The 26923-nt window shown below is 47.1% G+C and overlaps 1 protein-coding gene across 4 annotated transcripts in view; it reads right to left on the reverse strand.

Moving 5' to 3' along the window:
- jbug (filamin-type immunoglobulin domains fbug) overlaps window positions 1-26923 on the reverse strand; it is a 495234-nt gene that overhangs the window by 234686 nt on the left and 233625 nt on the right. For 3 of the 4 annotated variants that reach the window (XM_070088189.1, XM_070088185.1, XM_070088187.1), the window contains 3 exons: window positions 24037-24971; window positions 21530-21810; window positions 18105-18170 (listed from right to left, as the gene is read on the reverse strand). In XM_070088189.1, the coding sequence (XP_069944290.1) occupies window positions 18105-18170; window positions 21530-21810; window positions 24037-24971 (1282 nt within the window). The remainder of the gene's footprint in view (window positions 1-18104; window positions 18171-21529; window positions 21811-24036; window positions 24972-26923) is intronic. The other variant, XM_070088188.1, reaches the window with a different exon arrangement.

Genomic DNA, 26923 nt, shown 5'->3' on the forward strand with positions numbered 1-26923 from the left:
CACTGTAACAACGGTGACAGACGACCACCTTGTAGCAGTCCTCAGCACTGTAACAACGGTGACAGACGACCACCTTGTAGCAGTCCTCAGCACTGTAACAACGGTGACAGACGACCACCTTGTAGCTGTTCTTAGCACTGGAACAACGGTGACAGACGACCACCTTGCAGCAGTCCTCAGCACTGTAACAACGGTGACAGACGACCACCTTGTAGCAGTCCTCAGCACTGTAACAACGGTGACAGACGACCACCTTGCAGCAGTCCTCAGCACTGTAACAACGGTGACAGACGACCACCTTGCAGCAGTCCTCAGCACTGTAACAACGGTGACAGACGACCACCTTGTAGCAGTCCTCAGCACTGTAACAACGGTGACAGACGACCACCTTGCAGCAGTCCTCAGCACTGTAACAACGGTGACAGACGACCACCTTGTAGCAGTCCTCAGCACTGTAACAACGGTGACAGACGACCACCTTGTAGCAGTCCTCAGCACTGTAACAACGGTGACAGACGACCACCTTGTAGCAGTCCTCAGCACTGTAACAACGGTGACAGACGACCACCTTGCAGCAGTCCTCAGCACTGTAACAACGGTGACAGACGACCACCTTGTAGCAGTCCTCAGCACTGTAACAACGGTGACAGACGACCACCTTGTAGCAGTCCTCAGCACTGTAACAACGGTGACAGACGACCACCTTGTAGCAGTCCTCAGCACTGTAACAACGGTGACAGACGACCACCTTGCAGTCCTCAGCACTTTAACAACGGTGACAGACGACCACCTTGTAGCAGTCCTCAGCACTGTAACAACGGTGACAGACGACCACCTTGTAGCAGTCCTCAGCACTGTAACAACGGTGACAGACGACCACCTTGTAGCAGTCCTCAGCACTGTAACAACGGTGACAGACGACCACCTTGTAGCAGTCCTCAGCACTGTAACAACGGTGACAGACGACCACCTTGTAGCAGTCCTCAGCACTGTAACAACGGTGACAGACGACCACCTTGTAGCAGTCCTCAGCACTGTAACAACGGTGACAGACGACCACCTTGTAGCAGTCCTCAGCACTGTAACAACGGTGACAGACGACCACCTTGTAGCAGTCCTCAGCACTGTAACAACGGTGACAGACGACCACCTTGTAGCAGTCCTCAGCACTAACAACGGTGACAGACGACCACCTTGTAGCAGTCCTCAGCACTGTAACAACGGTGACAGACGACCACCTTGTAGCAGTCCTCAGCACTGTAACAACGGTGACAGACGACCACCTTGTAGCAGTCCTCAGCACTGTAACAACGGTGACAGACGACCACCTTGTAGCAGTCCTCAGCACTGTAACAACGGTGACAGACGACCACCTTGTAGCAGTCCTCAGCACTGTAACAACGGTGACAGACGACCACCTTGTAGCAGTCCTCAGCACTGTAACAACGGTGACAGACGACCACCTTGTAGCAGTCCTCAGCACTGTAACAACGGTGACAGACGACCACCTTGCAGCAGTCCTCAGCACTGTAACAACGGTGACAGACAACCTGGTTGCAGTCCCCAGCACTGAAACAACGGTGACAGACGACCACCTTGTAGCAGTCCTCAGCACTGTAACAACGGTGACAGACGACCACCTTGTAGCAGTCCTCAGCACTGTAACAACGGTGACAGACGACCACCTTGTAGCAGTCCTCAGCACTGTAACAACGGTGACAGACGACCACCTTGTCAGCACAGTCCTCAGCACTGTAACAACGGTGACAGACGACCACCTTGTAACAGTCCTCAGCACTGTAACAACGGTGACAGACGACCACCTTGTAACAGTCCTCAGCACTGTAACAACGGTGACAGACGACCACCTTGTAGCAGTCCTCAGCACTGTAACAACGGTGACAGACGACCACCTTGTAGCAGTCCTCAGCACTGTAACAACGGTGACAGACGACCACCTTGTAGCAGTCCTCAGCACTGTAACAACGGTGACAGACGACCACCTTGTAACAGTCCTCAGCACTGTAACAACGGTGACAGACGACCACCTTGTAGCAGTCCTCAGCACTGTAACAACGGTGACAGACGACCACCTTGTAGCAGTCCTCAGCACTGTAACAACGGTGACAGACGACCACCTTGTAGCAGTCCTCAGCACTGTAACAACGGTGACAGACGACCACCTTGTAGCAGTCCTCAGCACTGTAACAACGGTGACAGACGACCACCTTGTAGCAGTCCTCAGCACTGTAACAACGGTGACAGACGACCACCTTGTAGCAGTCCTCAGCACTGTAACAACGGTGACAGACGACCACCTTGTAGCAGTCCTCAGCACTGTAACAACGGTGACAGACGACCACCTTGTAGCAGTCCTCAGCACTGTAACAACGGTGACAGACGACCACCTTGTAGCAGTCCTCAGCACTGTAACAACGGTGACAGACGACCACCTTGTAGCAGTCCTCAGCACTGTAACAACGGTGACAGACGACCACCTTGTAGCAGTCCTCAGCACTGTAACAACGGTGACAGACGACCACCTTGCAGCAGTCCTCAGCACTGTAACAACGGTGACAGACGACCACCTTGTAGCAGTCCTCAGCACTGTAACAACGGTGACAGACGACCACCTTGCAGCAGTCCTCAGCACTGTAACAACGGTGACAGACGACCACCTTGTAGCAGTCCTCAGCACTGTAACAACGGTGACAGACGACCACCTTGCAGCAGTCCTCAGCACTGTAACAACGGTGACAGACGACCACCTTGCAGCAGTCCTCAGCACTGTAACAACGGTGACAGACGACCACCTTGTAACAGTCCTCAGCACTGTAACAACGGTGACAGACGACCACCTTGTAGCAGTCCTCAGCACTGTAACAACGGTGACAGACGACCACCTTGTAACAGTCCTCAGCACTGTAACAACGGTGACAGACGACCACCTTGTAGCAGTCCTCAGCACTGTAACAACGGTGACAGACGACCACCTTGTAACAGTCCTCAGCACTGTAACAACGGTGACAGACGACCACCTTGTAGCAGTCCTCAGCACTGTAACAACGGTGACAGACGACCTCCTTGTAACAGTCCTCAGCACTGTAACAACGGTGACAGACGACCACCTTGTAGCAGTCCTCATCACTGTAACAACGGTGACAGACGACCACCTTGTAACAGTCCTCAGCACTGTAACAACGGTGACAGACGACCACCTTGTAGCAGTCCTCAGCACTGTAACAACGGTGACAGACGACCACCTTGTAGCAGTCCTCAGCACTGTAACAACGGTGACAGACGACCACCTTGAAGCAGTCCTCTCAGTAACAACGGTGACAGTACCGCCTTTTAACAGTCCTCAGTAACAACGGTGACGACCACCTTGTAGCAGTCCTCAGCACTGTAACAACGGTGACAGACGACCACCTTGTAGCAGTCCTCAGCACTAACAACGGTGACAGACGACCACCTTGTAGCAGTCCTCAGCACTGTAACAACGGTGACAGACGACCACCTTAGCAGTCCTCAGCAGTAACAACTCAGCACTTGTCCTAACAACGGTGACAGACGACCACCTTGTAACAGCAGTCCGGTCAGAGCACTGTAGCACTGTAACGGTGACAGACGACCACCTTGTAGCAGTCCTCAGCACTGTAACAACGGTGACAGACGACCACCTTGTAGCAGTCCTCAGCACTGTAACAACGGTGACAGACGACCACCTTGTAGCAGTCCTCAGCACTGTAACAACGGTGACAGACGACCACCTTGTAGCAGTCCTCAGCACTGTAACAACGGTGACAGACGACCACCTTGCAGCAGTCCTCAGCACTGTAACAACGGTGACAGACGACCACCTTGTAGCAGTCCTCAGCACTGTAACAACGGTGACAGACGACCACCTTGTAGCAGTCCTCAGCACTGTAACAACGGTGACAGACGACCACCTTGTAGCTCAGCACCGTAACAATGGTGACAGACGACCACCTTGTAGCAGTCCTCAGCACTGTAACAACGGTGACAGACGACCACCTTGTAGCAGTCCTCAGCACTGTAACAACGGTGACAGACGACCACCTTGTAGCAGTCCTCAGCACTGTAACAACGGTGACAGACGACCACCTTGTAGCAGTCCTCAGCACTGTAACAAAGGTGACAGACGACCACCTTGTCCTCAGCACTGTAACAGTCCTCAGCACTGTAACAACGGTGACAGACGACCACCTTGTAGCAGTCCTCAGCACTGTAACAACGGTGACAGACGACCACCTTGTAGCAGTCCTCAGCACTGTAACAACGGTGACAGACGACCACCTTGTAGCAGTCCTCAGCACTGTAACAACGGTGACAGACGACCACCTTGTAACAGTCCTCAGCACTGTAACAACGGTGACAGACGACCACCTTGTAGCAGTCCTCAGCACTGTAACAACGGTGACAGACGACCACCTTGTAACAGTCCTCAGCACTGTAACAACGGTGACAGACGACCACCTTGTAGCAGTCCTCAGCACTGTAACAACGGTGACAGACGACCACCTTGTAACAGTCCTCAGCACTGTAACAACGGTGACAGACGACCACCTTGTAGCAGTCCTCAGCACTGTAACAACGGTGACAGACGACCACCTTGTAGCAGTCCTCAGCACTGTAACAACGGTGACAGACGACCACCTTGTAGCAGTCCTCAGCACTGTAACAACGGTGACAGACGACCACCTTGTAACAGTCCTCAGCACTGTAACAACGGTGACAGACGACCACCTTGTAGCAGTCCTCAGCACTGTAACAACGGTGACAGACGACCACCTTGCAGCAGTCCTCAGCACTGTAACAACGGTGACAGACGACCACCTTGTAGCAGTCCTCAGCACTGTAACAACGGTGACAGACGACCACCTTGTAGCAGTCCTCAGCACTGTAACAACGGTGACAGACGACCACCTTGTAGCAGTCCTCAGCACTGTAACAACGGTGACAGACGACCACCTTGTAGCAGTCCTCAGCACTGTAACAACGGTGACAGACGACCACCTTGTAGCAGTCCTCAGCACTGTAACAACGGTGACAGACGACCACCTTGAAGCAGTCCTCAGCACTGTAACAACGGTGACAGACGACCACCTTGTAGCAGTCCTCAGCACTGTAACAACGGTGACAGACGACCACCTTGCAGCAGTCCTCAGCACTGTAACAACGGTGACAGACGACCACCTTGTAGCAGTCCTCAGCACTGTAACAACGGTGACAGACGACCACCTTGTAGCAGTCCTCAGCACTGTAACAACGGTGACAGACGACCACCTTGAAGCAGTCCTCAGCACTGTAACAACGGTGACAGACGACCACCTTGTAGCAGTCCTCAGCACTGTAACAACGGTGACAGACGACCACCTTGCAGCAGTCCTCAGCACTGTAACAACGGTGACAGACGACCACCTTGCAGCAGTCCTCAGCACTGTAACAACGGTGACAGACGACCACCTTGCAGTCCTCAGCACTTTAACAACGGTGACAGACGACCACCTTGTAGCAGTCCTCAGCACTGTAACAACGGTGACAGACGACCACCTTGTAGCAGTCCTCAGCACTGTAACAACGGTGACAGACGACCACCTTGCAGCAGTCCTCAGCACTGTAACAACGGTGACAGACGACCACCTTGTAGCAGTCCTCAGCACTGTAACAACGGTGACAGACGACCACCTTGCAGCAGTCCTCAGCACTGTAACAACGGTGACAGACGACCACCTTGCAGCAGTCCTCAGCACTGTAACAACGGTGACAGACGACCACCTTGCAGCAGTCCTCAGCACTGTAACAACGGTGACAGACGACCACCTTGTCCTCAGCAGTCACCGGTGACAGACGACCACCTTGTAGCAGTCCTCAGCACTGTAACAACGGTGACAGACGACCACCTGGCAGCAGTCCTCAGCACTGTAACAACGGTGACAGACGACCACCTTGTAGCAGTCCTCAGCACTGTAACAACGGTGACAGACGACCACCTTGCAGCAGTCCTCTGCACTGTAACAACGGTGACAGACGACCACCTTGCAGCAGTCGTCAGTACTGTAACAACGGTGACAGACGACCACCTTGCAGCAGTCCTCAGCACTGTAACAACGGTGACTGACGACCACCTTGCAGCAGTCCTCAGCACTGTAACAACGGAAACGATGCTGAGTTTCAACAGTTTGGTTAACGCACATCTCACCTGTTAGTCCTCCTGTTGACAGAGCTTCTCACATTTTCGTCACCATTTACATACAATAGTACAAATGAAAGACATGAATATGAGGTGTTATTAAACAGTTTTAGCTGAGTAAAAGCGCGTGACGATGCTTGTCTAAGTTGGTGAGTGGTCAACTACTCAAAATAACTGCCTACCCATGTCTAGTGGAACAAATATGTCTAATACATGATCTAGGCCTGTCACCTAACTGCATGTTACCGTAATTAGTCAATAGTAACATACAGTTAGCTGACAGGCCTAGATCACGTATTAGACATGTTTGTTCCACCAGACAGGGGGTTTGCAGATATTTTGAGTGGATGACCACTCATCAACTTAGACAAGCATCGCCAGTAACACAGTAACTGCATCTTACTGCTACCTAATGTAATGTTACTGTAACCTCCGAGGACTGGTTGCAGTGAGGTGCAGCCGCTGAGTCCAAGAACAACGCAGTAAATGGGAATTCGGTTAACTTATGGAAGGTGGAAGGCAGGTGAACACTGCTTGGTCGTGCTCCTGAGTCTTACCTTAGGAAAGGTTCGTCAGGAAACGGAATGTTTCCTGACTCGGGTCTCAGTCATATGATGACCCGCAGCTGGAGCTTTTGGTCATCTGACCGAGGCCTTCCACTGGCTTACCGGTCCACCCCTTTAAAACTTATAGTTATAATTACAACTCTTAGATGTTTCATCACAAACATAAAAGTGTTTTATGCGAGATGTTTTTATGGTGATATGACATGCTATATTATTATTATGTTTATGGGGAAGCGCTGAAACCGTAGGGATCATACAGCACCTGGAAAATCGGAGGCAATCAGGTTTGAAACAAGGAAGTGGAGATTCGGTCCAGTTCCTTGGATCAAGAGCGCTTCACCAGCGTCAAGGCAACTTTCACTATAGTAACCCCACACACACACACACACACACACACACACACACACACACTAAAAACTGAAAATTAAAATTAATTTATTGTCTTGAATACTAAATCTCCTCTTATATATTATTATTCCTTAATGATGCGTTTAAACACAAAAATGGTATAAACCTTGGTAATAAATACCGACAAGTTGATTTAGAAAGACACGTAAGCAAACACTATAACATATTTATTAGAAAACGTTTCGGTCCTGGGACCTTGATCACTTCTAACATACAGAGGTAGAAAGACATTATATATATAGGCGGAGAGTGAGATGTGACGCACGTGACCTGAGGAATGTCATAAGAACATAAGAATGGAGGAACACTGCGGAAGGCCCACTGACCCATGCGAGGCAGGTCCTTATCAAAACAACCTCTACCTACGATGAGGACGGGTAGACGATGAAATCATGTGACTCCTGTGTCGTTGGGTTGGTGGTGCTTAAGTATCATGTATGCCAATGTTTTTGAAATTTTGTAGTTTCCAGTGTTGCGTTCTATAGTGTCGGTGACGGCGATTAGTGAGGCTTCTAGGCACCGTCGGCGTCTGAGGTCTGGTTCGGTGAGAACGAGTTGTGCCTCATTCCAGTTCATCAAATGCCCCGTGGAGTCTCTGTGGAGGACACAGGCGTACCTTACATCGTCTCTGTTAGAGGCATTTCGATGCTCATTCAGGCGGACTGCAAGATCTCTGCCTGTCTCGCCTACATATTTCTTGGGACAGAACCCACAGGGGATAGTGTAGACGCCTGCTGTAGAAGTTAGAGGTGTGGGGCTGCGTTTCGTAGTGAGGTCTTTGATAGATGATGTGTTTATGGTGGAAACGTTGATGTTACTCATAGCAAGTGCCCGGCGAGTATTCGTGGCAACATCGCCACATGGGAGTACTATGAACTGTTTAGGGGGCTGTTCCATGGGCGGTTTGTTGAGGATAGCTTGTGCCTTGAGTCTGCAATCTCGGATGAAGAAAGATGGGAACTGAAGACGTGTAAAGGCTTGTGTTATGTAAGTGCATTCTTCTTCTAGAAAACAAGGGCTGGAGATGCGAAGAGCTCTCAAGAAGAAGCCAATGATGACTCCTCTCTTAGTGCGGGTGTCTTGGTGTGAGTAAAAGTGTATAAGATCGTCCTTGTTGGTAGGTTTTCTATACACTTTGAAGAGAAGTTTGTCACTGTCGGGAGATCTGCACAGTAGAACGTCGAGGAAAGGAAGTTTGCCATCATTTTCGAGTTCAAGTGTAAATTTTATTGATGGTTCAACTGCATTGATCTTGTTGAGAAGGGCCTGGATATTGAGACGTCTCGGATAGAAAACCAATATATCATCAACGTATCTTAGCCAGGTAACGGTGTTGGGAATGAGGGTGCTGAATTTCTCTGTCTCCAGGTTTTCCATGAAGAGGTTGGCAAGCACAGCACTGAGCGGGCTGCCCATTGCCATCCCAAAGCATTGTTTGTAACAGTTGTCCTGATACTTGAAGAAGTTGAAATTAACACACAGTTCCACCAGATTGATGAAATCTAGAAGAGGTAAAGGGAGGTCGTGGTTTTCAGTGAGCCTCTGTCTCAGAATGTTGATTGCAGCGTCAGTAGGAACGTTGGTAAAGAGGGCTGTGACATCGAAGGAAGCCATGCTTTTGTTTTTGACATTCAGGTTGGAAATTCGGGAGAGAAGGTCACCTGAGTGTTTGAGGTGGGCTTGACTGATGGTGTCCAGAAGCGCTGAAAGGTATTTGGCAAGGTGGCCGGCTAGTCTGTGTGGTGCACTCCCTATGCCCGAAGTGATAGGCCGTAGTGGGATGCCAGGTTTGTGTGTCTTAGGAAGGCCATACAGGCGTGCTGGTTTCGGTTGACCTGGTAAAAGTTTAAGTAGTTTTTTGCCTTGTTCTGATTTTCGTAAGATGCTACGAGCCTTTTGAAGGAAAGTCTGGGTACTTTGAAGTAGCATTGATTCCGATACACTAACCGTCACTATACACTAACACTATACACTAACCGTCACCGAGACAGAAGCCCTCAGCCTAGGGCTCAAGTTTACTACTGGCATCAACAAGAAACATAATCTGGTGGATATGGTAACCAAGAACCAACCTTTTGGAGACTCCGAGTTTCAAAAGGGCTTTGTCCAAGGAATTATCACTGCTGCAGCTACTGAGCCTTCAAGACCGGTCATTCCCAGAAGATACATCCAAGCACTCAGGAACTTGGCCAACAACGATGATATCGTCATTACAACCGCTGACAACAATAAAGTTTTAAATCTTCTCAACGATGCCAACACATACCAGCCTGTATCGGAATCAATGCTACTTCAAAGTACCCAGACTTTCCTTCAAAAGGCTCGTAGCATCTTACGAAAATCAGAACAAGGCATAAAACTACTTAAACTTTTACCAGGTCAACCGAAACCAGCACGCCTGTATGGCCTTCTTAAGACACACAAACCTGGCATCCCACTACGGCCTATCACTTCGGGCATAGGGAGTGCACCACACAGACTAGCCGGCCACCTTGCCAAATACCTTTCAGCGCTTCTGGGCACCATCAGTCAAGCCCACCTCAAACACTCAGGTGACCTTCTCTCCCGAATTTCCAACCTGAATGTCAAAAACAAAAGCATGGCTTCCTTCGATGTCACAGCCCTCTTTACCAACGTTCCTACTGACGCTGCAATCAACATTCTGAGACAGAGGCTCACTGAAAACCACGACCTCCCTTTACCTCTTCTAGATTTCATATTATTATTATTATAATCAAAAAGAAGCGCTAAGCCACAAGGGCTATACAGCGCTGCAGGGTAGGGAAGGAAGCAAGGGAATTGGATGGCAGAAGGGAGGGGGGATGATCAGCAGGTTACAGAAAACAGCGGGGCAGGGGATAGTACGGGGGTAGAGGGTAGCAAGAGATTGAAGTAGAAAGGGCTGAAGGTATCAGAATTTGTGAAGTAAGTCAGTTGTTGTCAAAAAGTCAATGAGAGAGTCCGGATGAAAGGTGGGTCCATCAGCGAGAAGGGAAGGTAAAGAGAGAGCAGCGGAGCGAAGACGACGACAGAGGTAAATTCTGCGTGCTCGTTGATAAAGTGGGCAGTCCAACAGAATGTGGCTGACTGATAATGGAGCTTGGCAATTCTCACAGAGAGGAGCAAGACGCCTCTCCATGAGATATCCATGAGTAAGACGAGTATGGCCAATGCGAAGACGGGAGAGAGTAGTCTCCCAACCTCGACACTGGTGATAAGAAGACGGCCAGTAACCTATACTCGGTTTAATAGATTGAAGTTTGTTGCCGAGCATAGTAGACCAACGTTGTTGCCAACGGGTGTGAAGGTGGGAAGATATTGCAGTAAAATAGTCCGTAAATGGAATACCTCTATAAGAAACTGGTAGGTCATGTACTGCTGACCGCGCAGCAGTGTCTGCCTGTTCATTGCCCTGTACGTCAACATGACCAGGGACCCAACAAAAAACAATATCTTTATGCTTGGTAAAGATGCGGCGTAGCCAAAGTTGGATACGGAGGACTAAGGGGTGAGGTGTATCAAATTTTTGTATAGCCTGTAAAGCACTAAGGGAGTCTGAGACAACCACAAATGATGACACAGGCATAGATGCAATACGGATAAGTGCTGTAAGGATGGCATATAATTCAGCAGTAAAAATACTAGCCGAAGATAGTAAATGCCCTTGTACGACGCTGTCCGGAAACACTGCTGTGAATCCTACGCTGTCAGAAGACTTAGAGCCATCTGTGTACACAGCAATGGCATGAGAATGAGAGTGAAAGTGGTCAAGAAAAAGAGAGCGGGAAGCGACCGTAGACAGTTGGGCTTTCGAGCAAGGGAGGGAGAAAGAACAGACTCGAACAGCTGGAACTTCCCAGGGGGGGTAGGGAAAAGTGAGATGCTACATGTACATAGAAAGGTGGTAGTTGAAGAGAAGACAAGAGCGAATGAAGGCGAAGAGAGAAGGGACGGAGTAAACAGGGGCGGCGAACAAATAAAGAATGTCTACTAATATCAGTGACCATTCTATAAATGGAAGGATTGCAGAGATCATGAGAGCGTACATAGTAGCGCAGGCAATGGGCATCACGGCGATCGGATAAGGATGGAACGTTCGCTTCTGCATAGAGGCTCTCGACAGGGGAAGAGCGAAAAGCACCAAGGCATAAACGTAATCCTTGGTGATGAATGGGGTTAAGGCTAGAGAGAGTAGCAGGAGATGCCGCTGAATAGATCTGGTCACCATAATCAAGTTTCGATAAAATAAGGGTGGAATGTAGGCGAAGGAGGGTTCGACGATCAGCTCCCCATGAAAGATGAGCAAGGGTTTTAAGAAAGTTCAGCCGGCTGTGACAAGTTGCCTTCAGAGAGGTAATGTGAGGTTTCCAGGATAACCTACGATCAAAGAGGAGGCCCAGAAACTTGACTGTATCACGTTCAGGGATACGGGAGCCATAGAGGTACAAAGGATGATCGGAGATGACAGAGCGTCTAGTGAAAGTGATTTGGTGGGTTTTAGTGCTGGAAAATTTAAACCCACGTGTGGTGGCCCAATTGGAAACACGGTCGACTGCATGTTGGAGAGAAACTGTAATGAGGTGACAGTCAGCGCCTGCACAGGCAATAGCGAAGTCATCAACATAGAGTGATGACCAAATATTTGATGGAAGACTAGAGGCCAAATCATTAATAGCAAGGAGAAAAAGTGTTGTGCTCAGAACACATCCCTGGGGGACACCTTCAGCTTGGATAAAGTCCGGGGAGAGCACATTATTAACCCGAACACGGAAATGCCTGTCAGTTAAAAAGTTCTTAAGGAAGGATGGTAGATTGCCTCGAAGGCCTAAGGAGTGGGCTTGGGCTAAAATATTATACCTCCAAGTTGTGTCATATGCCTTCTCAAGATCAAAAAATATGGCAATAACTGAGTGGTTATTCGCAAAGGCATTACGAACATACGTATCCAAGCGTAGTAAGGGGTCTATGGTAGAACGTCCCTTACGAAAGCCATATTGACGAGTGGAGAGACTGTTGTGTGTCTCTAAATACCACACTAAACGTCTATTTACTAGGCGTTCCATTACTTTGCAAACTGCACTGGTAAGAGCAATGGGACGATAGTGGGAGGTTTCATGTCCCGTAGTGCCTGGTTTGCGGAAAGGGAGAACAATGGCGGATTTCCACAGCTGTGGAAGAACTCCTTGTGACCAAATAAGATTGTAAAGGCGTAATAGGACTGCAAGGGCTGACTGATGTAAATGTTGTAGCATACGAATATGAATGTCGTCGGGCCCAGCTGCCGATGATCGACAAGCTGAGAGTGTTGCCTCCAGTTCTTGAAGTGTAAAAGGCACATTATACTGTTCTTCTCTGAGAGAAGAAAAGTCCAAGGGTGCTAACTCTCTGGCAGACTTTGAGGAAAGAAATGAGGGGCATAGATGGAGTCCCTGAGAAATACGGACCAGATGATTGCCAATTTCATTGGCAACATCTAGTGGGTTTGCTATATCAACACCGGCAACCCGCAGAACAGGAGCCGGGACAGGAGAATATTTACCACTCAGTTTTCGTACTTTTTTCCAGACTGCACTCATAGAGGAAGCAGAGGTGATGGTGGAGACATAATCTCGCCAGCAAGTGCGTTTAGCGTCACGGATGACACGGCGAGCGATCGCACGCTTCTGTTTAAAATCAAGGAGTCGCTCTGTGGTTCTATTGTACCGGTACCTGCCCCATGCAGCGCGTTTCAAACGTACTGCACGAGCACAAGCAGGAGACCACCAAGGCACGCATTTCTGAGAATGCCTGCCCGAAGTTTGGGGTATAGAATGAGAAGCTGCGGTGAAAACGGAGGACGAGAAGAGGTGTAAAAGCTCATCGATGGAGGACGAAGAAGGAACCTCTTTAAAAACAGTTAGGTGTGAGTAAATGTTCCAATTTGCCCGATTAAATTGCCAGCGTGGGGTGCGAAGAGGTGGCGAATATGAAGGGGAAGTAAGAATGATTGGGAAATGATCACTGTCATGTAAGTCCGGGAGAACAGACCAAGTGAAGTCTAATGCGGCGGAGGAAGAGCAGACTGAGAGATCGATGCAAGAGAGAGTATGAGTCCGAGGATCAAAATGGGTGTGAGTACCTGTATTTAAAACATGGAGGGGGTGGGTGGCAAGAAAAGCCTCTAACTGAATTCCACGGGAATCACAGTGAGACCCCCCCCCCCAGAGGAAATGGTGGGCATTAAAATCACCAAGTAACAGAATCGGTGGCGGTAATGACGAAACAAGGAAGGCAAAATCCGGAATAGATAATGCCCGAGAAGGAGAGAGATATAAAGAACAGAGCGTATACCACCTATGTAAGTGGATACGGGCTGCTGTGTAATGCAGCGAAGTATGAACAAATAGCTGATGGTACGGAATATCAGTGCGGAGAAGAAGGGCACTTTCATTAAAGGTCCCATCAGGAAAAGGATCTGAAGAATACAATAAATTATAGCCTGAGATGTGAGAAATAACAGCAGAGTGTAATTTTGGTTCCTGTAAGCAAACACCAACAGGGGCAAACTGGGAGAGTAACATCTGAAGCTCACCCCGATTACCCCTGAGGCCGCGTATATTCCACTGTAAATAGGCCATGATTGGCAATGATAAAGATACTTGAAATCCGCAGGTAAGGGTTCCTACGGACTAGAAGGGTTAGAAAAGTCCACATGCGGAGGCAGTGGAAAACGTTCAAGCAGCGAAGGAACGGTGCGCTGTGAAGAAAGGAGTTGCGCAGATGGAGCAGAGGAGAGAGAAAGAGCGGAAGGTGGATCAGTGTCCATTGATGGTTTGGTCTCTGCAATATATTCAGAGATTGCTTCAAGTGTTTCGGAATTCAGAGATGTCGTATGGGAGACAATATTGGGAATGGTAGGTGGAGGATGAGTAAAGATTGGAACTGTATTGGACTGTACCAAGGTAGGGGGGGGGCGAAAGGGTGGAGGGAACTGGAGCAGCGTGGCAGGGGACAGAAGAGGCAGGAACCTGGGAGGTGGCAGAAGAGGAAGAAACTTGGGAGGGAACAGGGGAGGAAGGTACAGTACGAGGAGGATGGTGAACCTCTTCACTTGTAACTGAGCCAGTGAGAGGGGAAGAACCAGGGACAGAAACAGGGAGGGTAAAATGAGGTGGAAGATGGGTAGGAGGTGTTAACGGACCTTTTTTTGACTTTTGAGAAGTAGAGGGACGATTGGGAGGAGGTGTCGTACGAGGTCTCGTCGATACTGAGGCTTGTGAGAGAGAACTCGAAGAAGCGAGATTAGACTGAGGCGTTGAAGTAGGGACGTCTGAGCCGAGGACAGCAAAAGGATTAGATACAGGAGTGATTATGGGAGAGGTAACCACAGAGGTGGGTGTAGAAGATGGGATACCAGAAGTGGGGGGACGTTTTGAAACACGGGAATAAGAAACACGTGGGAGTCTCCCTTGGAGGCGGAGATGAGAAACTGCCATGGCATAAGGGAGACCTTCTGTCTCTTTGAGGTAACGGATTTCCCGCTCGTTTAAATAGACCTGACAACGGCGAGAGTACGAAGGGTGAGCCTCATGACAGTTAAGGCAAGAGGGAGATCGATTGCAAGACGTATTAGAATGGTCATCGGCACCACAGACTGGGCATTCGGCGATAGATCTGCAATATTTCGCTGGATGGCCAAATCGCCAGCAATTTCTACACTGTTGTGGTGTAGGGATCACCTTTCGAACTTGTAACCGATGTCCTGCTATATAAACTGAGGATGGGAGTTCTCGGCTGTCAAAAGTTAAACGAGCCACATTGCTAGGGTATCGTCTCCGCCCACGGGCAGGAAGAACGTAAGTGTCTACCTTGAGGATTGGGAGATCTTGGAGTTCCAGCTGTTCTAGAATGTCAGTGCCACATGTCTGGAAATTTTGTTGAACTATGGTATGGGGCAGAATGACGGTACCACTACAAGAATTGAGGGAATGATGTTTTTCAAGAGTGACAGGAACAGTATCGATATGGGAAAGACGAGAGAGCTCATGAGCCTGGGTAGCATTCTGTATGGTAATGATGCGCGTACCACTCTTAAGAGCATGAAAAGAAATATCTTTACCAACATGGCGTAGGAGTGCCTTGCCAATACTATGGTCAGAAAGATAGGCAGTAGAGGAAGTTGGTCGTAAAGTGAAGAATTTAGTCCATTGTTCAGTCTGAAACTGAGCGTGGAAAGGTAGTGAAGGACGTGTCGATCGTTTCTGAGAAGAACGAGAAGGTGGAGAAGTATCATCAGCAGGTAATTGTCGTTGGTGTTTAGGCGTGGGACCAGAGTTGGTCCGACGTGGAACGGGTCGGCGATTTGAAAATTGCCGCACCGTAGAGGGAGAGGCCGGAAGCATAGTCAGAGGAGAGCGAAGGTCCGATAAATCGAAGGAGTCAGTCGAGGCCTCAGTACCTGAAGCGGGTGAGGAAACAGCACCGGCAATAGGTACAGAGGCATGAGGAATGTCTGAAGAGTGGTCCAAAGACGAGGCGGGGTCAGAACGGGGTGCGGTATCAAGAAGGGGCCCGGGGGTACCAGGTTCATGGACTAGGGCTGCCATGGTTAGGTTACTTCTTTCTTTTTGTTTTTAAGAAAAAAAAAGAAAGAAGAAAAGAAAATAAAAATAAAAAAAAGAATAAAAAAAGGGGGGACCGGGGAGGGATAGTTCCTAGGAGGAATGAAAGGGCCAGAAATCTCCCTCCGCGCCCAAGAGGACCTCAGCACCGCAAGTAGCGCAGATGCAGCATGGAACCCATGCCATACCCTACCCATCATGCTAGTAAACTAACAATCCGGGATAGCAACCTCACATCTGCCGAGCTACCTCGGTGGACATAAGAGAGGGCGGCCGGATATCCGCCACAAAGCATACCTCCTTCGGCCACCACCCCCGGAATCCGAAAGGTGGCTTCCAGAGATACACTCGTCGCCCGAAAGACACCCAAAGCTACTCCGGGATACCGGAGAGGGATCGGGACATCCCCAGGCGATCCAGATTCCACGGCAAACTACGCCACCGCTAAGAACCTCAACGGAATGGGATGGACCCCGGTATCCTTTCCCCTACCTAGGAACTAGCGCGCCTGTGGGAGAAATCCCAAAGGACAAAAAGAGGAAGGGCAAAAGGGAGGGGTGGGGAGGAGGAGGAGGAAAGGAAAAAGGGGAGGATGGGGAGGATGGGATAGGGGAGGGGAGATTGGGGGGTAATTAGGTTCGGTCTGAGGAAGAAGACCGATAGGTCTAATTCCTCAGACCAAGAGCCTCTTCACCACGCCAAGGAGCCCCCCTTGAAGAGGACAACTGTTACAAACAATGCTTTGGGATGGCAATGGGCAGCCCACTCAGTGCTGTGCTTGCCAACCTCTTCATGGAAAACCTGGAGACAGAGAAATTCAGCACCCTCATTCCCAACACCGTTACTTGGCTAAGATACGTTGATGATATATTGGTTTTCTATCCGAGACGTCTCAATATCCAGGCCCTTCTCAACAAGATCAATGCAGTTGAACCATCAATAAAGTTTACACTTGAACTCGAAAATGATGGCAAGCTTCCTTTCCTCGACGTTCTACTGTGCAGATCTCCCGACAGTGACAAACTTCTCTTCAAAGTGTATAGAAAACCTACCAACAAGGACGATCTTATACACTTTTATTCACACCAAGACACCCGCACTAAGAGAGGAGTCATCATTGGCTTCTTCTTGAGAGCTCTTCGCATCTCCAGCCCTTGTTTTCTAGAAGAATGCACTTACATAACACAAGCCTTTACACATCTTCAGTTCCCATCTTTCTTCATCTGAGATTGCAGACTCAAGGCACAAGCTATCCTCAACAAACCGCCCATGGAACAGCCCCCTAAACAGTTCATAGTACTCCCATGTGGCGATGTTGCCACAAATACTCGCCGGGCACTTGCTATGAGTAACATCAACGTTTCCACCATAAACACATCATCTATCAAAGACCTCACTACGAAACACAGCCCCACACCTCTAACTTCTACAGCAGGCGTCTACACTATCCCCTGTGGGTTCTGTCCCAAGAAATATGTAGGCGAGACAGGCAGAGATCTTGCAGTCCGCCTGAATGAGCATCGAAATGCCTCTAAAAGAGACGATGTAAGGTACGCCTGTGTCCTCCACAGAGACTCCACGGGGCATTTGATGAACTGGAATGAGGCACAACTCGTTCTCACCGAACCAGACCTCAGACGCCGACGGTGCCTAGAAGCCTCACTAATCGCCGTCACCGACACTATAGAACGCAACACTGGAAACTACAAAATTTCAAAAACATTGGCATACATGATACTTAAGCAGCACCAACCCAACGACACAGGAGTCACATGATTTCATCGTCTACCCGTCCTCATCATAGGTAGAGGTTGTTTTGATAAGGACCTGCCTCGCATGGGCCAGTGGGCCTTCCGCAGTGTTCCTCCATTCTTATGTTCTTATGACATTCCTCAGGTCACGTGCGTCACATCTCACTCTCCGCCTATATATATAATGTCTTTCTACCTCTGTATGTTAGAAGTGATCAAGGTCCCAGGACCGAAACGTTTTCTAATAAATATGTTATAGTGTTTGCTTACGTGTCTTTCTAAACCAAACACAAAAATAAACTAGTATGACTAATGTGTGAACTGTGTGCAGCTCCAGTGGTACCGTGTTGGTCCCAGTGTTCCCTATTGGTCACTTTATGACTTCCTGGCCACTCACAGGTACAATATGTACATTAACTATTGGTGGTGGTTTCAGATTGTTCCTTTAAAACTAACTTAGATTTCTAGGAAGAGCGCCACTAAGTCCACACCAGGTCAACAAGAACTTAGTTTTACACGTGGATTTTAATCACATCTAGTGGTGGTTCAAGTCCAGAAAACTGACCTTTGTCGATGATTAAGGTCCTGGTTCTGAGCTTGGAGGAGCCCTGGAGGATCCTCAGTTGTCTGGCTGATGTGGTGGAGTAGTGGTGGTGGTGGTGGAGTAGTGGTGGTGGTGTTGGAGGTGGTAATGGAGGGTTAGGAGCATATAATTAGTCAGGTTACGAGGAGCCCCTTAACCACCCACTGAGTCATAAGTAATGTAGATGAATGGTTCAGAGAACACTTCAGTTTGATAAATCAGACGCGTGTGCTACACTTGGGTATCTTTACTGTGGAAAAGTTTCGCCACACAGTAGCTTCATCAGTCCAGTACAAGGAAGAGTGGTGCAGATCAGAAGGGGTTTAAGGTTATCAGTCCCTTAATCTGAAGTCGATGTAATCAGTCCAACAACCTTGTAAAGAATAAAGTATACATATGCTGTATTCTTTTCAAGATTAATGGACTGATTGTCTCAACCTTCTGATCGTCATCATTCTTCTTTGTATAGGACTGATGAAGCCAATGTGTGGCGAAACGTTCCCTCAATAAAGATACACAAGTGTTATGCACATGTGTTAAATTCATCAAGGAATCATGAGTAAGGTGATGATGAATAGAGATTAACACACACACGTATTAATAAAGTAGATATTTACATATATATAATATTAATGAAGGTATCAGACCACAGAAGAAGCTGCGAGGGGAAGCACAGTGATGATCCGCCCATCAGATGCTGCGAGGGGAAGCACAGTGATGATCCGCCCATCAGATGGATGATAGTACACTTGTTTTACAAGTTAATGTTAAATTATAAACCACTGCATTATTATACGAAGATAAATTGCCATGGAGATTATTTTATGACAGAAAATAATCTTCGTGAAGAAAATGCAGTTAGGTTCACTTAATGGCGAACCACAGAGGACCATAATGAGTGCTGAATGTTAGGGAAGTGCTGGCATAGTGTTAGTGTAGCGACTGGCACCAGATGCCAGGCACAGTGACACTGCTAAACACTGATGCTTCAGGCCGGAATGTGGCATTCAAGCAAGAAACTCTCGGAGCACTTAACACTTCATGCAATAATTCTAGCTGTTGGCGCTGTGAATATCCTTTGTATTAATTAGTTTAGTATACCTGTAGTATATTGGATCCAGAGGCGTGAGAAATATTGCTGCCAGAGACGAGACTTCACTGACCTGCCATTGTGTTAGTCGCCTTAACTCAATTTCGTCTAAAGTTAACTCTAATAAATCTACATGTTTATTACGTTATTGTTTTGAGTTGCTAATATGTTGTCTAGTAAAAGAATGAGTCTGTTCATAAATCGTTCCTTAAAGCTATATTAATTCTAGTAGGGATGAGTGCAATCTAGCAGGGATGAGTGCAGTCTAGCAGGGATGAGTGCAATCTAGTAACCAGCGTTAATATGTGGAGGGTAAAATTTTCATGTTGGTAACGCTGCTATAGTAGAAGGAGGAGCCTGTAAAAGGAAAAAAAACATGACTGAGGTGACTTCTGATGCTGTATCATCTGAGGTCACTGACGGACACGTCACGTTAACCTCAGCTCCATCACTCTCCATGAGTGGTCAGTGTTTCATCACCCGTCCTCGCTACGGGCACTCCACAAGTGGTCACTTGTGGAGTGGTCATCACTCCTCCAAGAGGATCAGTTGAACACTTCTCTACAGCTAACATCATATGAAGAGCAACACTGAACTTAGGCTGGGAATGAACTTTGAACACAGTGGAAAAACTTTCAATTTTATTATATTCGTATGGTATGTCCCCTAGTTAGTGGTATATACAAGTGTAGTGAAGCTAGAAGTGCAAACCACTACTCTAACCCATGCTGTCTAAGGTTTTCCTCAAGAATATTAAATATCCAGTATTAGCTACCATATCGTAAGAGTTAATTTGTGTGATGACCTGTTCCAGAGAAAGCAACATTCATATATATATATATATATATATATATATATATATATATATATATATATATATATATATATATATTACACACACACACACACACAAATGTTCAAAGTTCTTGTTCTTTTAATTTTACTCGCCCAATTTCATGATTGTTGTTCTTCATACAGTCAATTATTATTATTATAATAAAAAAGAAGCGCTAAGCCACAAGGGCTATACAGCTTCATACAGTCATGAGGTGAACGATGTACAAGCGAGGGAGCTGCTAGAACATGTGCAACTCACAGTCTCTTAGATCTTCTTACTGCAGCTGTAATTTAATTTATAAACATATAAAGAGGACTTCGAAAAAATGTAATATTTTGAACTTGATACTGGAATAAAGTTAATACAAAATATTACTACTCAGAATGTATATTTCATGGATCCATCACACTTCAGGTAAACTAAGGTTAAGATTATCATGTTGAGGTAATCTTCCCAGTGCTGGTGTTGTTGTGGTTTATAGGGCCACTGACAGCGTACACCGTATCGACCCCTGCCTTCCAGTGCCCGGAGAAGAAACCTCGACCAAAGTGTGAAGTACAGAAAACTTACAACAATTATACGGCCACTTCCTTAATACCATACACAACCGAACCCGTTTACTGATGAGATAGAAATGAAACCCGTGGGGAACTGGCATTAATTATGTACATCTTTACTTTACATTTGATTGATTCGATAATCCAGGCAATATTCCAGTGTGGAAATGCAAGGTAATGAGGCTGGACAGAAGAATATCTCAGATTCTTTGGACCAAGAGCCCATTCACCTGCATTCCACCGAAATGATCAAACCGCCTATCACGAAGCACTAAACCCGGACGGGTCGCTCAGCGTAAAGGCCGGTGTGACCAGAAACAGTAGTGCAGAGGTGGGCTTCTGCAGCCTCACCCATTCATCATCTATAAATTTCACCCGCAAGGTGAACATTCACAAGGTGAACATTCACAAGATAAACACCCACAGGGTAAACATTGTCTCCTAAATACTCGCCAAACAAACATCACAATGGTGTTGTCTTACATGATGATGACCAACAAACATCACAACTAACATTCGCAACAATAATATCGTACTAACAGTCAACAGAAAAAATGACATGCAATTTTCTTTAGAAAGCGCTAAATCCGCAGATTATTATGCAGCGCCTTTGGGAATGGGAGGCAATCCAGTCTGAGCCAAGAAAAATGAATGTAATCCTGACTGGCACCCAGACATCCACCTCGACGAGGTCACTAAGTATATGATTGGGGTAAGAGCTCTCCACCTTGCTGCCATCTTTAATGTTTTCCCGCTGACAAACACTGATGTCAGTGTTAATCAGTCAACAACAGGTGAAAATTGTGTATAAGTAACAGCAGCTGGGGGACAGTTAGCCTGTTTGCTATGTAGCTTCTTTGGCGCATCTTTCTCCAAGTTGTATGGGAGGATACCAGCAAGTGTAAGATGCAATTAGTCTCACCTTCAGAAGTCTTGGCAGCATTCTGGGCAACCTGAAGGACCTTAGCAGGGGAAGACAGTCCAGTCAGGTTGTCTGGCGGTGCTGCTGGTGGGCTGGTAGCTCTGAGTGGCGATGATCGGTGTACTGCCGGTGGGCTGGTAGTCCGCAGTGGCGAAGATCGATGTACTGCCGGTGGGCTGGTACCTCTGCGTGGCGAAGATCGGTGTATTTCTGGTGGGCTGGTGGCTCTGATGGCCCGGGGAAGGGGTGGGGAGGGTGAGGAAGACTTGCGTGGTCCAGGTCTGTGGGAGTGCACCAATGTGTTTAATCGTAGAAAATAAATCGTGAGATATTTGTCATAGATATGCGGCTCTAAGGCGACCACTAGTGACACTGTACACATAATATAAATAGTTTAGAAAACCAACAAGTTGAAGAATTTGGCACTTTTGCAACATTTGGGAATCTTCAGTGTACTTTTCTCAAGACTGATGGACTAAACACATCGACTTAAGGCTGAGGGACTGATTACCTCAAACTCCTCATTTTCCACCATTCATCTCTGTACCGAACTGAGGAAGCCACTCATTGGCGAAACGTTTCCACAGTAAAGATTCCCTGATGCTGCAAAAGTGTCTAACTCTTCAATTATACACAAACACTCACAGCAAAGAACAATTATCCTCTCTCTCACCAACCAAGTTAGACAAGCGCAAGGAAACAAGACGATCAGTGAGAACACAGTGTGATGGTCAGGTGACGCTGGGAGGTCAGGTCAGGTCGGGAACTGTAGGTCAGGTAACAGTAATGTGTGTTCTTTATTGATGATACACAATAAGGTGTGCAATTTCCATACAATATGTGTCCATCTATGTGGTTGTATGGTGTCGGTACTGTGGAAAAAATTTTCTCCAGGAGGGGGGTATCAGCCCCTTTCAGCCCTTAGGGGCTGAATCTTGTTTACTGCTACATCAAGTAATTACCAACAGATGTTTAACCAGCATGTACCAGTATGAGCATGTGACGGGTCATACGACTTCTTTGCAAGAGACCAGTGTTGCAAGTGTGTGGTTTAAATAAGAGACAATCAATCTCTTACTTTAGCAGGACAATTAAGGGAAATCCTGCACCCACTTTATTACCATGGTAAAGATAGTGTACATTGTTGTCTATGCTTAGACAGCAAGAATCAAGCATTCTGCTTTGCTTCCTGGTGGAAGTTTGACAAGGAGGGGAAATGTGCTAGGTCAGCTCTTTCTTTGTGGCTAGTGGCAGTGGCGGCAGAGTGGTATTGTGGTGTCTTGAGATGGCTTTTGACCCTGCTGGGGGACACATTGACGCCGGGATAATGAACAAAGAACACTGATCCACACGTTTTTGTGCATAAAAGTATCACAAAGACCATATCAAAACACTTACAGGAAAGTGTGATCAGTTTCTTTAGTGACATTATGGTGAACAAATCTTGATGAACAGTACAACAATGAGTGTTGCGATCCTAACAGAGTGTAGTGCGACATTCTTCAAAGATCACTATTCTTCAGTCAAGACACCGATACCCGGAAGTAAGGGTCTGATAGACAAACCCAGGTAAGTCTGTTTAGTGTGTGATGATTCCACTGACTGCAGTTAAGAACTCTGTACGCTGAACAAATTACCATATACCCCTGCGAGGTGTGGGCTTTTTAGCCCTCACACGTGAGTATTGGATCCAGTCAGCAATCAGTTTCTGAGATATGCTGACATAATACCCTCTAGAGGTAATTATACTCGCCCATAATAATTTATATTCCAGCCCTTGAGGAAGTGCATACGACAGCTTCTCAAGACATCGCCTGTAGGGACGGCTGTGTAGGTGAAAGCTGTCTTTCAAGCTAAGTTCCCCTACAGTCCACTATTTAATCCTTGACTTAGCTTGTAGCATTATCCTCAACAGGTTCAATGAAGAATTGTAGGATCGAGATGTCTGTTTTAAACCACGGAACGGGTGAGTTTTGTACCCATGGTGAGTTAGTTGCAGGATTCACCTGCCATGGGTTCTAACACAACAAGCCACGTAATGAGTAATAACGTTATCTCAGAGAAATTACGTTATTTAATATTTAGTCTTCCTGTGCTGTTTAACACCCACTGTGCAGTAAACATTCTCTTATATACTGAATATGCTTAATATAATGAAAAAAATATAAAGGAAAAGTATCGGTATCGGCCGAAAACTGAGTATCGGGATCGTCCAAAATTCTGGTATCGTCCCATTCCTACACTGCATCATATACATACATGTATTCATTCAGTCATGGGTATGCATGCTATCATAAATATACATCAAGTCCTAGGTATGTATGATCATAACTGCTCAGTTGTAATTATACATACAATCATAATTATACCTTAAACCATAAATATGCATAGTTATAATTATACACTGCCATTGGTGTATGTAGTCATACATTCTGCAATAGGTATATATACTATCAAAGTCATATACTCAGCCATAGATATACACGTGGGTACTCAGCATAACTTACGAGGAGAGTCTGGCAGGACTGGCAGACTTGGTGAACACTGAGGTGGTCTTGGAGAGTCCAGTGTTTATCACCGTCGAGGTGGAGGTATTGAAACTTGAGTTGTAGCTTGAATCGAGATTGCCGCTTCTGTTGTAGCCAGAGGGACTCCCGCTCGAGTCTATCTTGGAGGGACTCGGCGGGCTAGAGTCGTAGCTGGAGTCGTAACTGGCAGTGATCTTCTTTGGGGTTGAGTCGTAGGTGATCTTGGGCGGACTTGTGTCGTATGAACTATGGACCTTCTTCACGCTCGTGTCGTACACCGTGCTTCTGTTGACCACGGACGATGACTCGAAATTGACGTACTTGTTGTTGATCGTGTCGTACGTGGTGCTGCTAGTCTTTGTCAGCGAGGAATCATACGCTTTGTTTGGGGTCGAGTCATGTTTGGCTGAAGGAGACTGGTAAGGTTGGTGAAGCAGCACATTCTCGTAGCTCTTGTCAGGGCTGGACTCGTAGGACCTGTTAACTGTTGACTCGTAGATCTTGTGAACAGACTCGTAGCCCTTGCTATTGGGCGAGTCGTATCTCTTGCTGACAGGCGAATCGTAAATCTTGCTGGTGGGAGCGTCGTAGCTCTTGTTTACAGGTGATTCGTAGCTTTTGTTGATGGTGGAATCATAACTCTTCTTGATGGAAGAGTCATAAATCTTGTTGGTGGTTGAATCATACGTCTTCTTGATTGATGAATCATACGTCTTGTTGACTGTTGAGTCGTACGACTTGTTAATTGATGAATCATAGCTCTTGTTGCGTGGCGAGTCATAAGTATCACTGACCGTTGAGTCGTAAGTCTTGGTGAGGGTTGACTTAGCGTCAGGCGGAGTGTGTGTTGAGGCTAGCCTGGGTGAGTTGATCAGTGCCTGACCAGAATACTCCTTCACGATCTCTCTCCCACTCTGAAACCACAAATTTATTATTATTACAATCAAAATTAAGCGCTAAACCCTTTGAAACTAGAGAGAGTTAATGCTGGTCTGACAGGTTAGACTTAAAATTAGATCGAAGTATAAGAATTTATATAAGAACTTTTCCAGCGATGGTCTACCGTGGCGAGTTAAAGGGGGGATGGGGGTAAGGAGTTTCAAGCCTATCGATTACACTAGGGTAATTAAGGCTTTGATAGATACTACCAAATAAGAATATTTTACTCCCTTTTAATAGGGATTAAAGTAAACTTTTAGTATACACACGCTGAGAAAAATATATATCTTGGTGTATTTATCCTGAGTGAAAGCGTCTCTACTATACTCACTTGTTTTGCATATCCAAAAAGGCGAGTAAAGGTGAAAATATAGTGTCCAGAATGTCCTTTTCTGATTTCCATTTTTTTAAAACTCAGTAATACACAGAAGGTGAGACCAACAGTGTACCACAGCTGTAGTTCACAGTCATCCACACAGGCACCCCCACGCAATAATCCACACAATCACCCACACAGTCACCCCCACACGGTCACCCACACACAGTCCCATACACAAGTCACACACAGTCACACACACAGTCACACACACAGTCACACACACAGTCACACACACAGTCACACACACAGTCACACACACAATCACACACACACAGATGCTGTGCGTGCCCCTAACCACAATCTTCAACACATCCCTTGAAACTGGGCAGCTACCCATATTTAAAAAAGGAAACAGAAACGAGGCACTAAACTACAGACCTGTGTCTCTGACATGTATAGTATGCAAAGTCATGGAGAAGATTATCAGGAGAAGTGGTGGAGCACCTGGAACGGAACAAGATTATAAATGAAAACCAGCATGGGTTCATGGAAGGCAAATCCTAAACACAAACCTTTTGGAGTTTTATGACAAGGTAACAGAAGTAAGACACGAGAGAGAGGGGCGGGTTGACTGCATTTTCCTGGACTGCAGGAAGGCCTTTGACACAGTTCCTCACAAGAGATTAGTGCAGAGAGACCTGGACAGGCTGGACACGTGGTCCAGAAACTGGCTTCTAGAATTCAACCCTGCCAAATGCAAAATAATGAAGATTGGGGAGGAGCAAAGAAGACCGCAGAGTATAGGGTAGGTGGACAAAGACTACAAACCGCACTCAGGGAGAAAGACCTTGGGGTGACCATAACACCGAGCACATCACCGGAGGCACACATCAACCAAATAACCGCTGCAGCATACGGGCGCCTGGCAAACCTGAGAATAGTGTTCCGATACCTTAATAAGGAATCGTTCAAGACACTGTACACTGTGTATGTTAGGCCCATACTGGAGTATGCAGCACCAGTCTGGAACCCACACCTGGTCAAGGACGTCAAGAAGTTAGAGAAAGTACAAAGGTTTGCAACAAGGCTAGTTCCAGAGCTCAGGGGAATGTCGTACGAGGAAAGGATGAGGGAAATCGGACTGACGACACTGGAGGACAGAAGGGTCAGGGGAGACATGATATCAACATACAAGATACTGCGGGGAATAGACAAGGTGGACAGAGACAGGATGTTCCAGAGAGGGGACACAGAAACAAGGGGTCACAATTGGAAGCTGAAGAGTCAGACGAGTCACAGGGACGTTAGGAAGTATTTCTTCAGTCAGAGTCGTCAGGAAGTGGAATAGCCTAGCAAGTAGTGGAGAGAGGATCCATACATAGTTTTAAGAAGAGGTATGACAAAGCTCAGGAAGCAGAGAGGGAGAGGACCTAGTAGCGATCAGTGAAGAGGCGGGGCCAGGAGCTGAGTCTCGACCCCTGCAACCACAATTAGGTGAGTACAGTCACACACACAGTCACTCACACACACACACACAAACACACACAGTCACACACACACACACACACACACACACACACACAGTCACACACACACACAGTCACACAC

Source organism: Cherax quadricarinatus, chromosome 24, assembly GCF_038502225.1.
Source record: "Cherax quadricarinatus isolate ZL_2023a chromosome 24, ASM3850222v1, whole genome shotgun sequence".
In the NCBI taxonomy this organism is placed as follows: Eukaryota; Metazoa; Arthropoda; class Malacostraca; order Decapoda; family Parastacidae; genus Cherax; species Cherax quadricarinatus.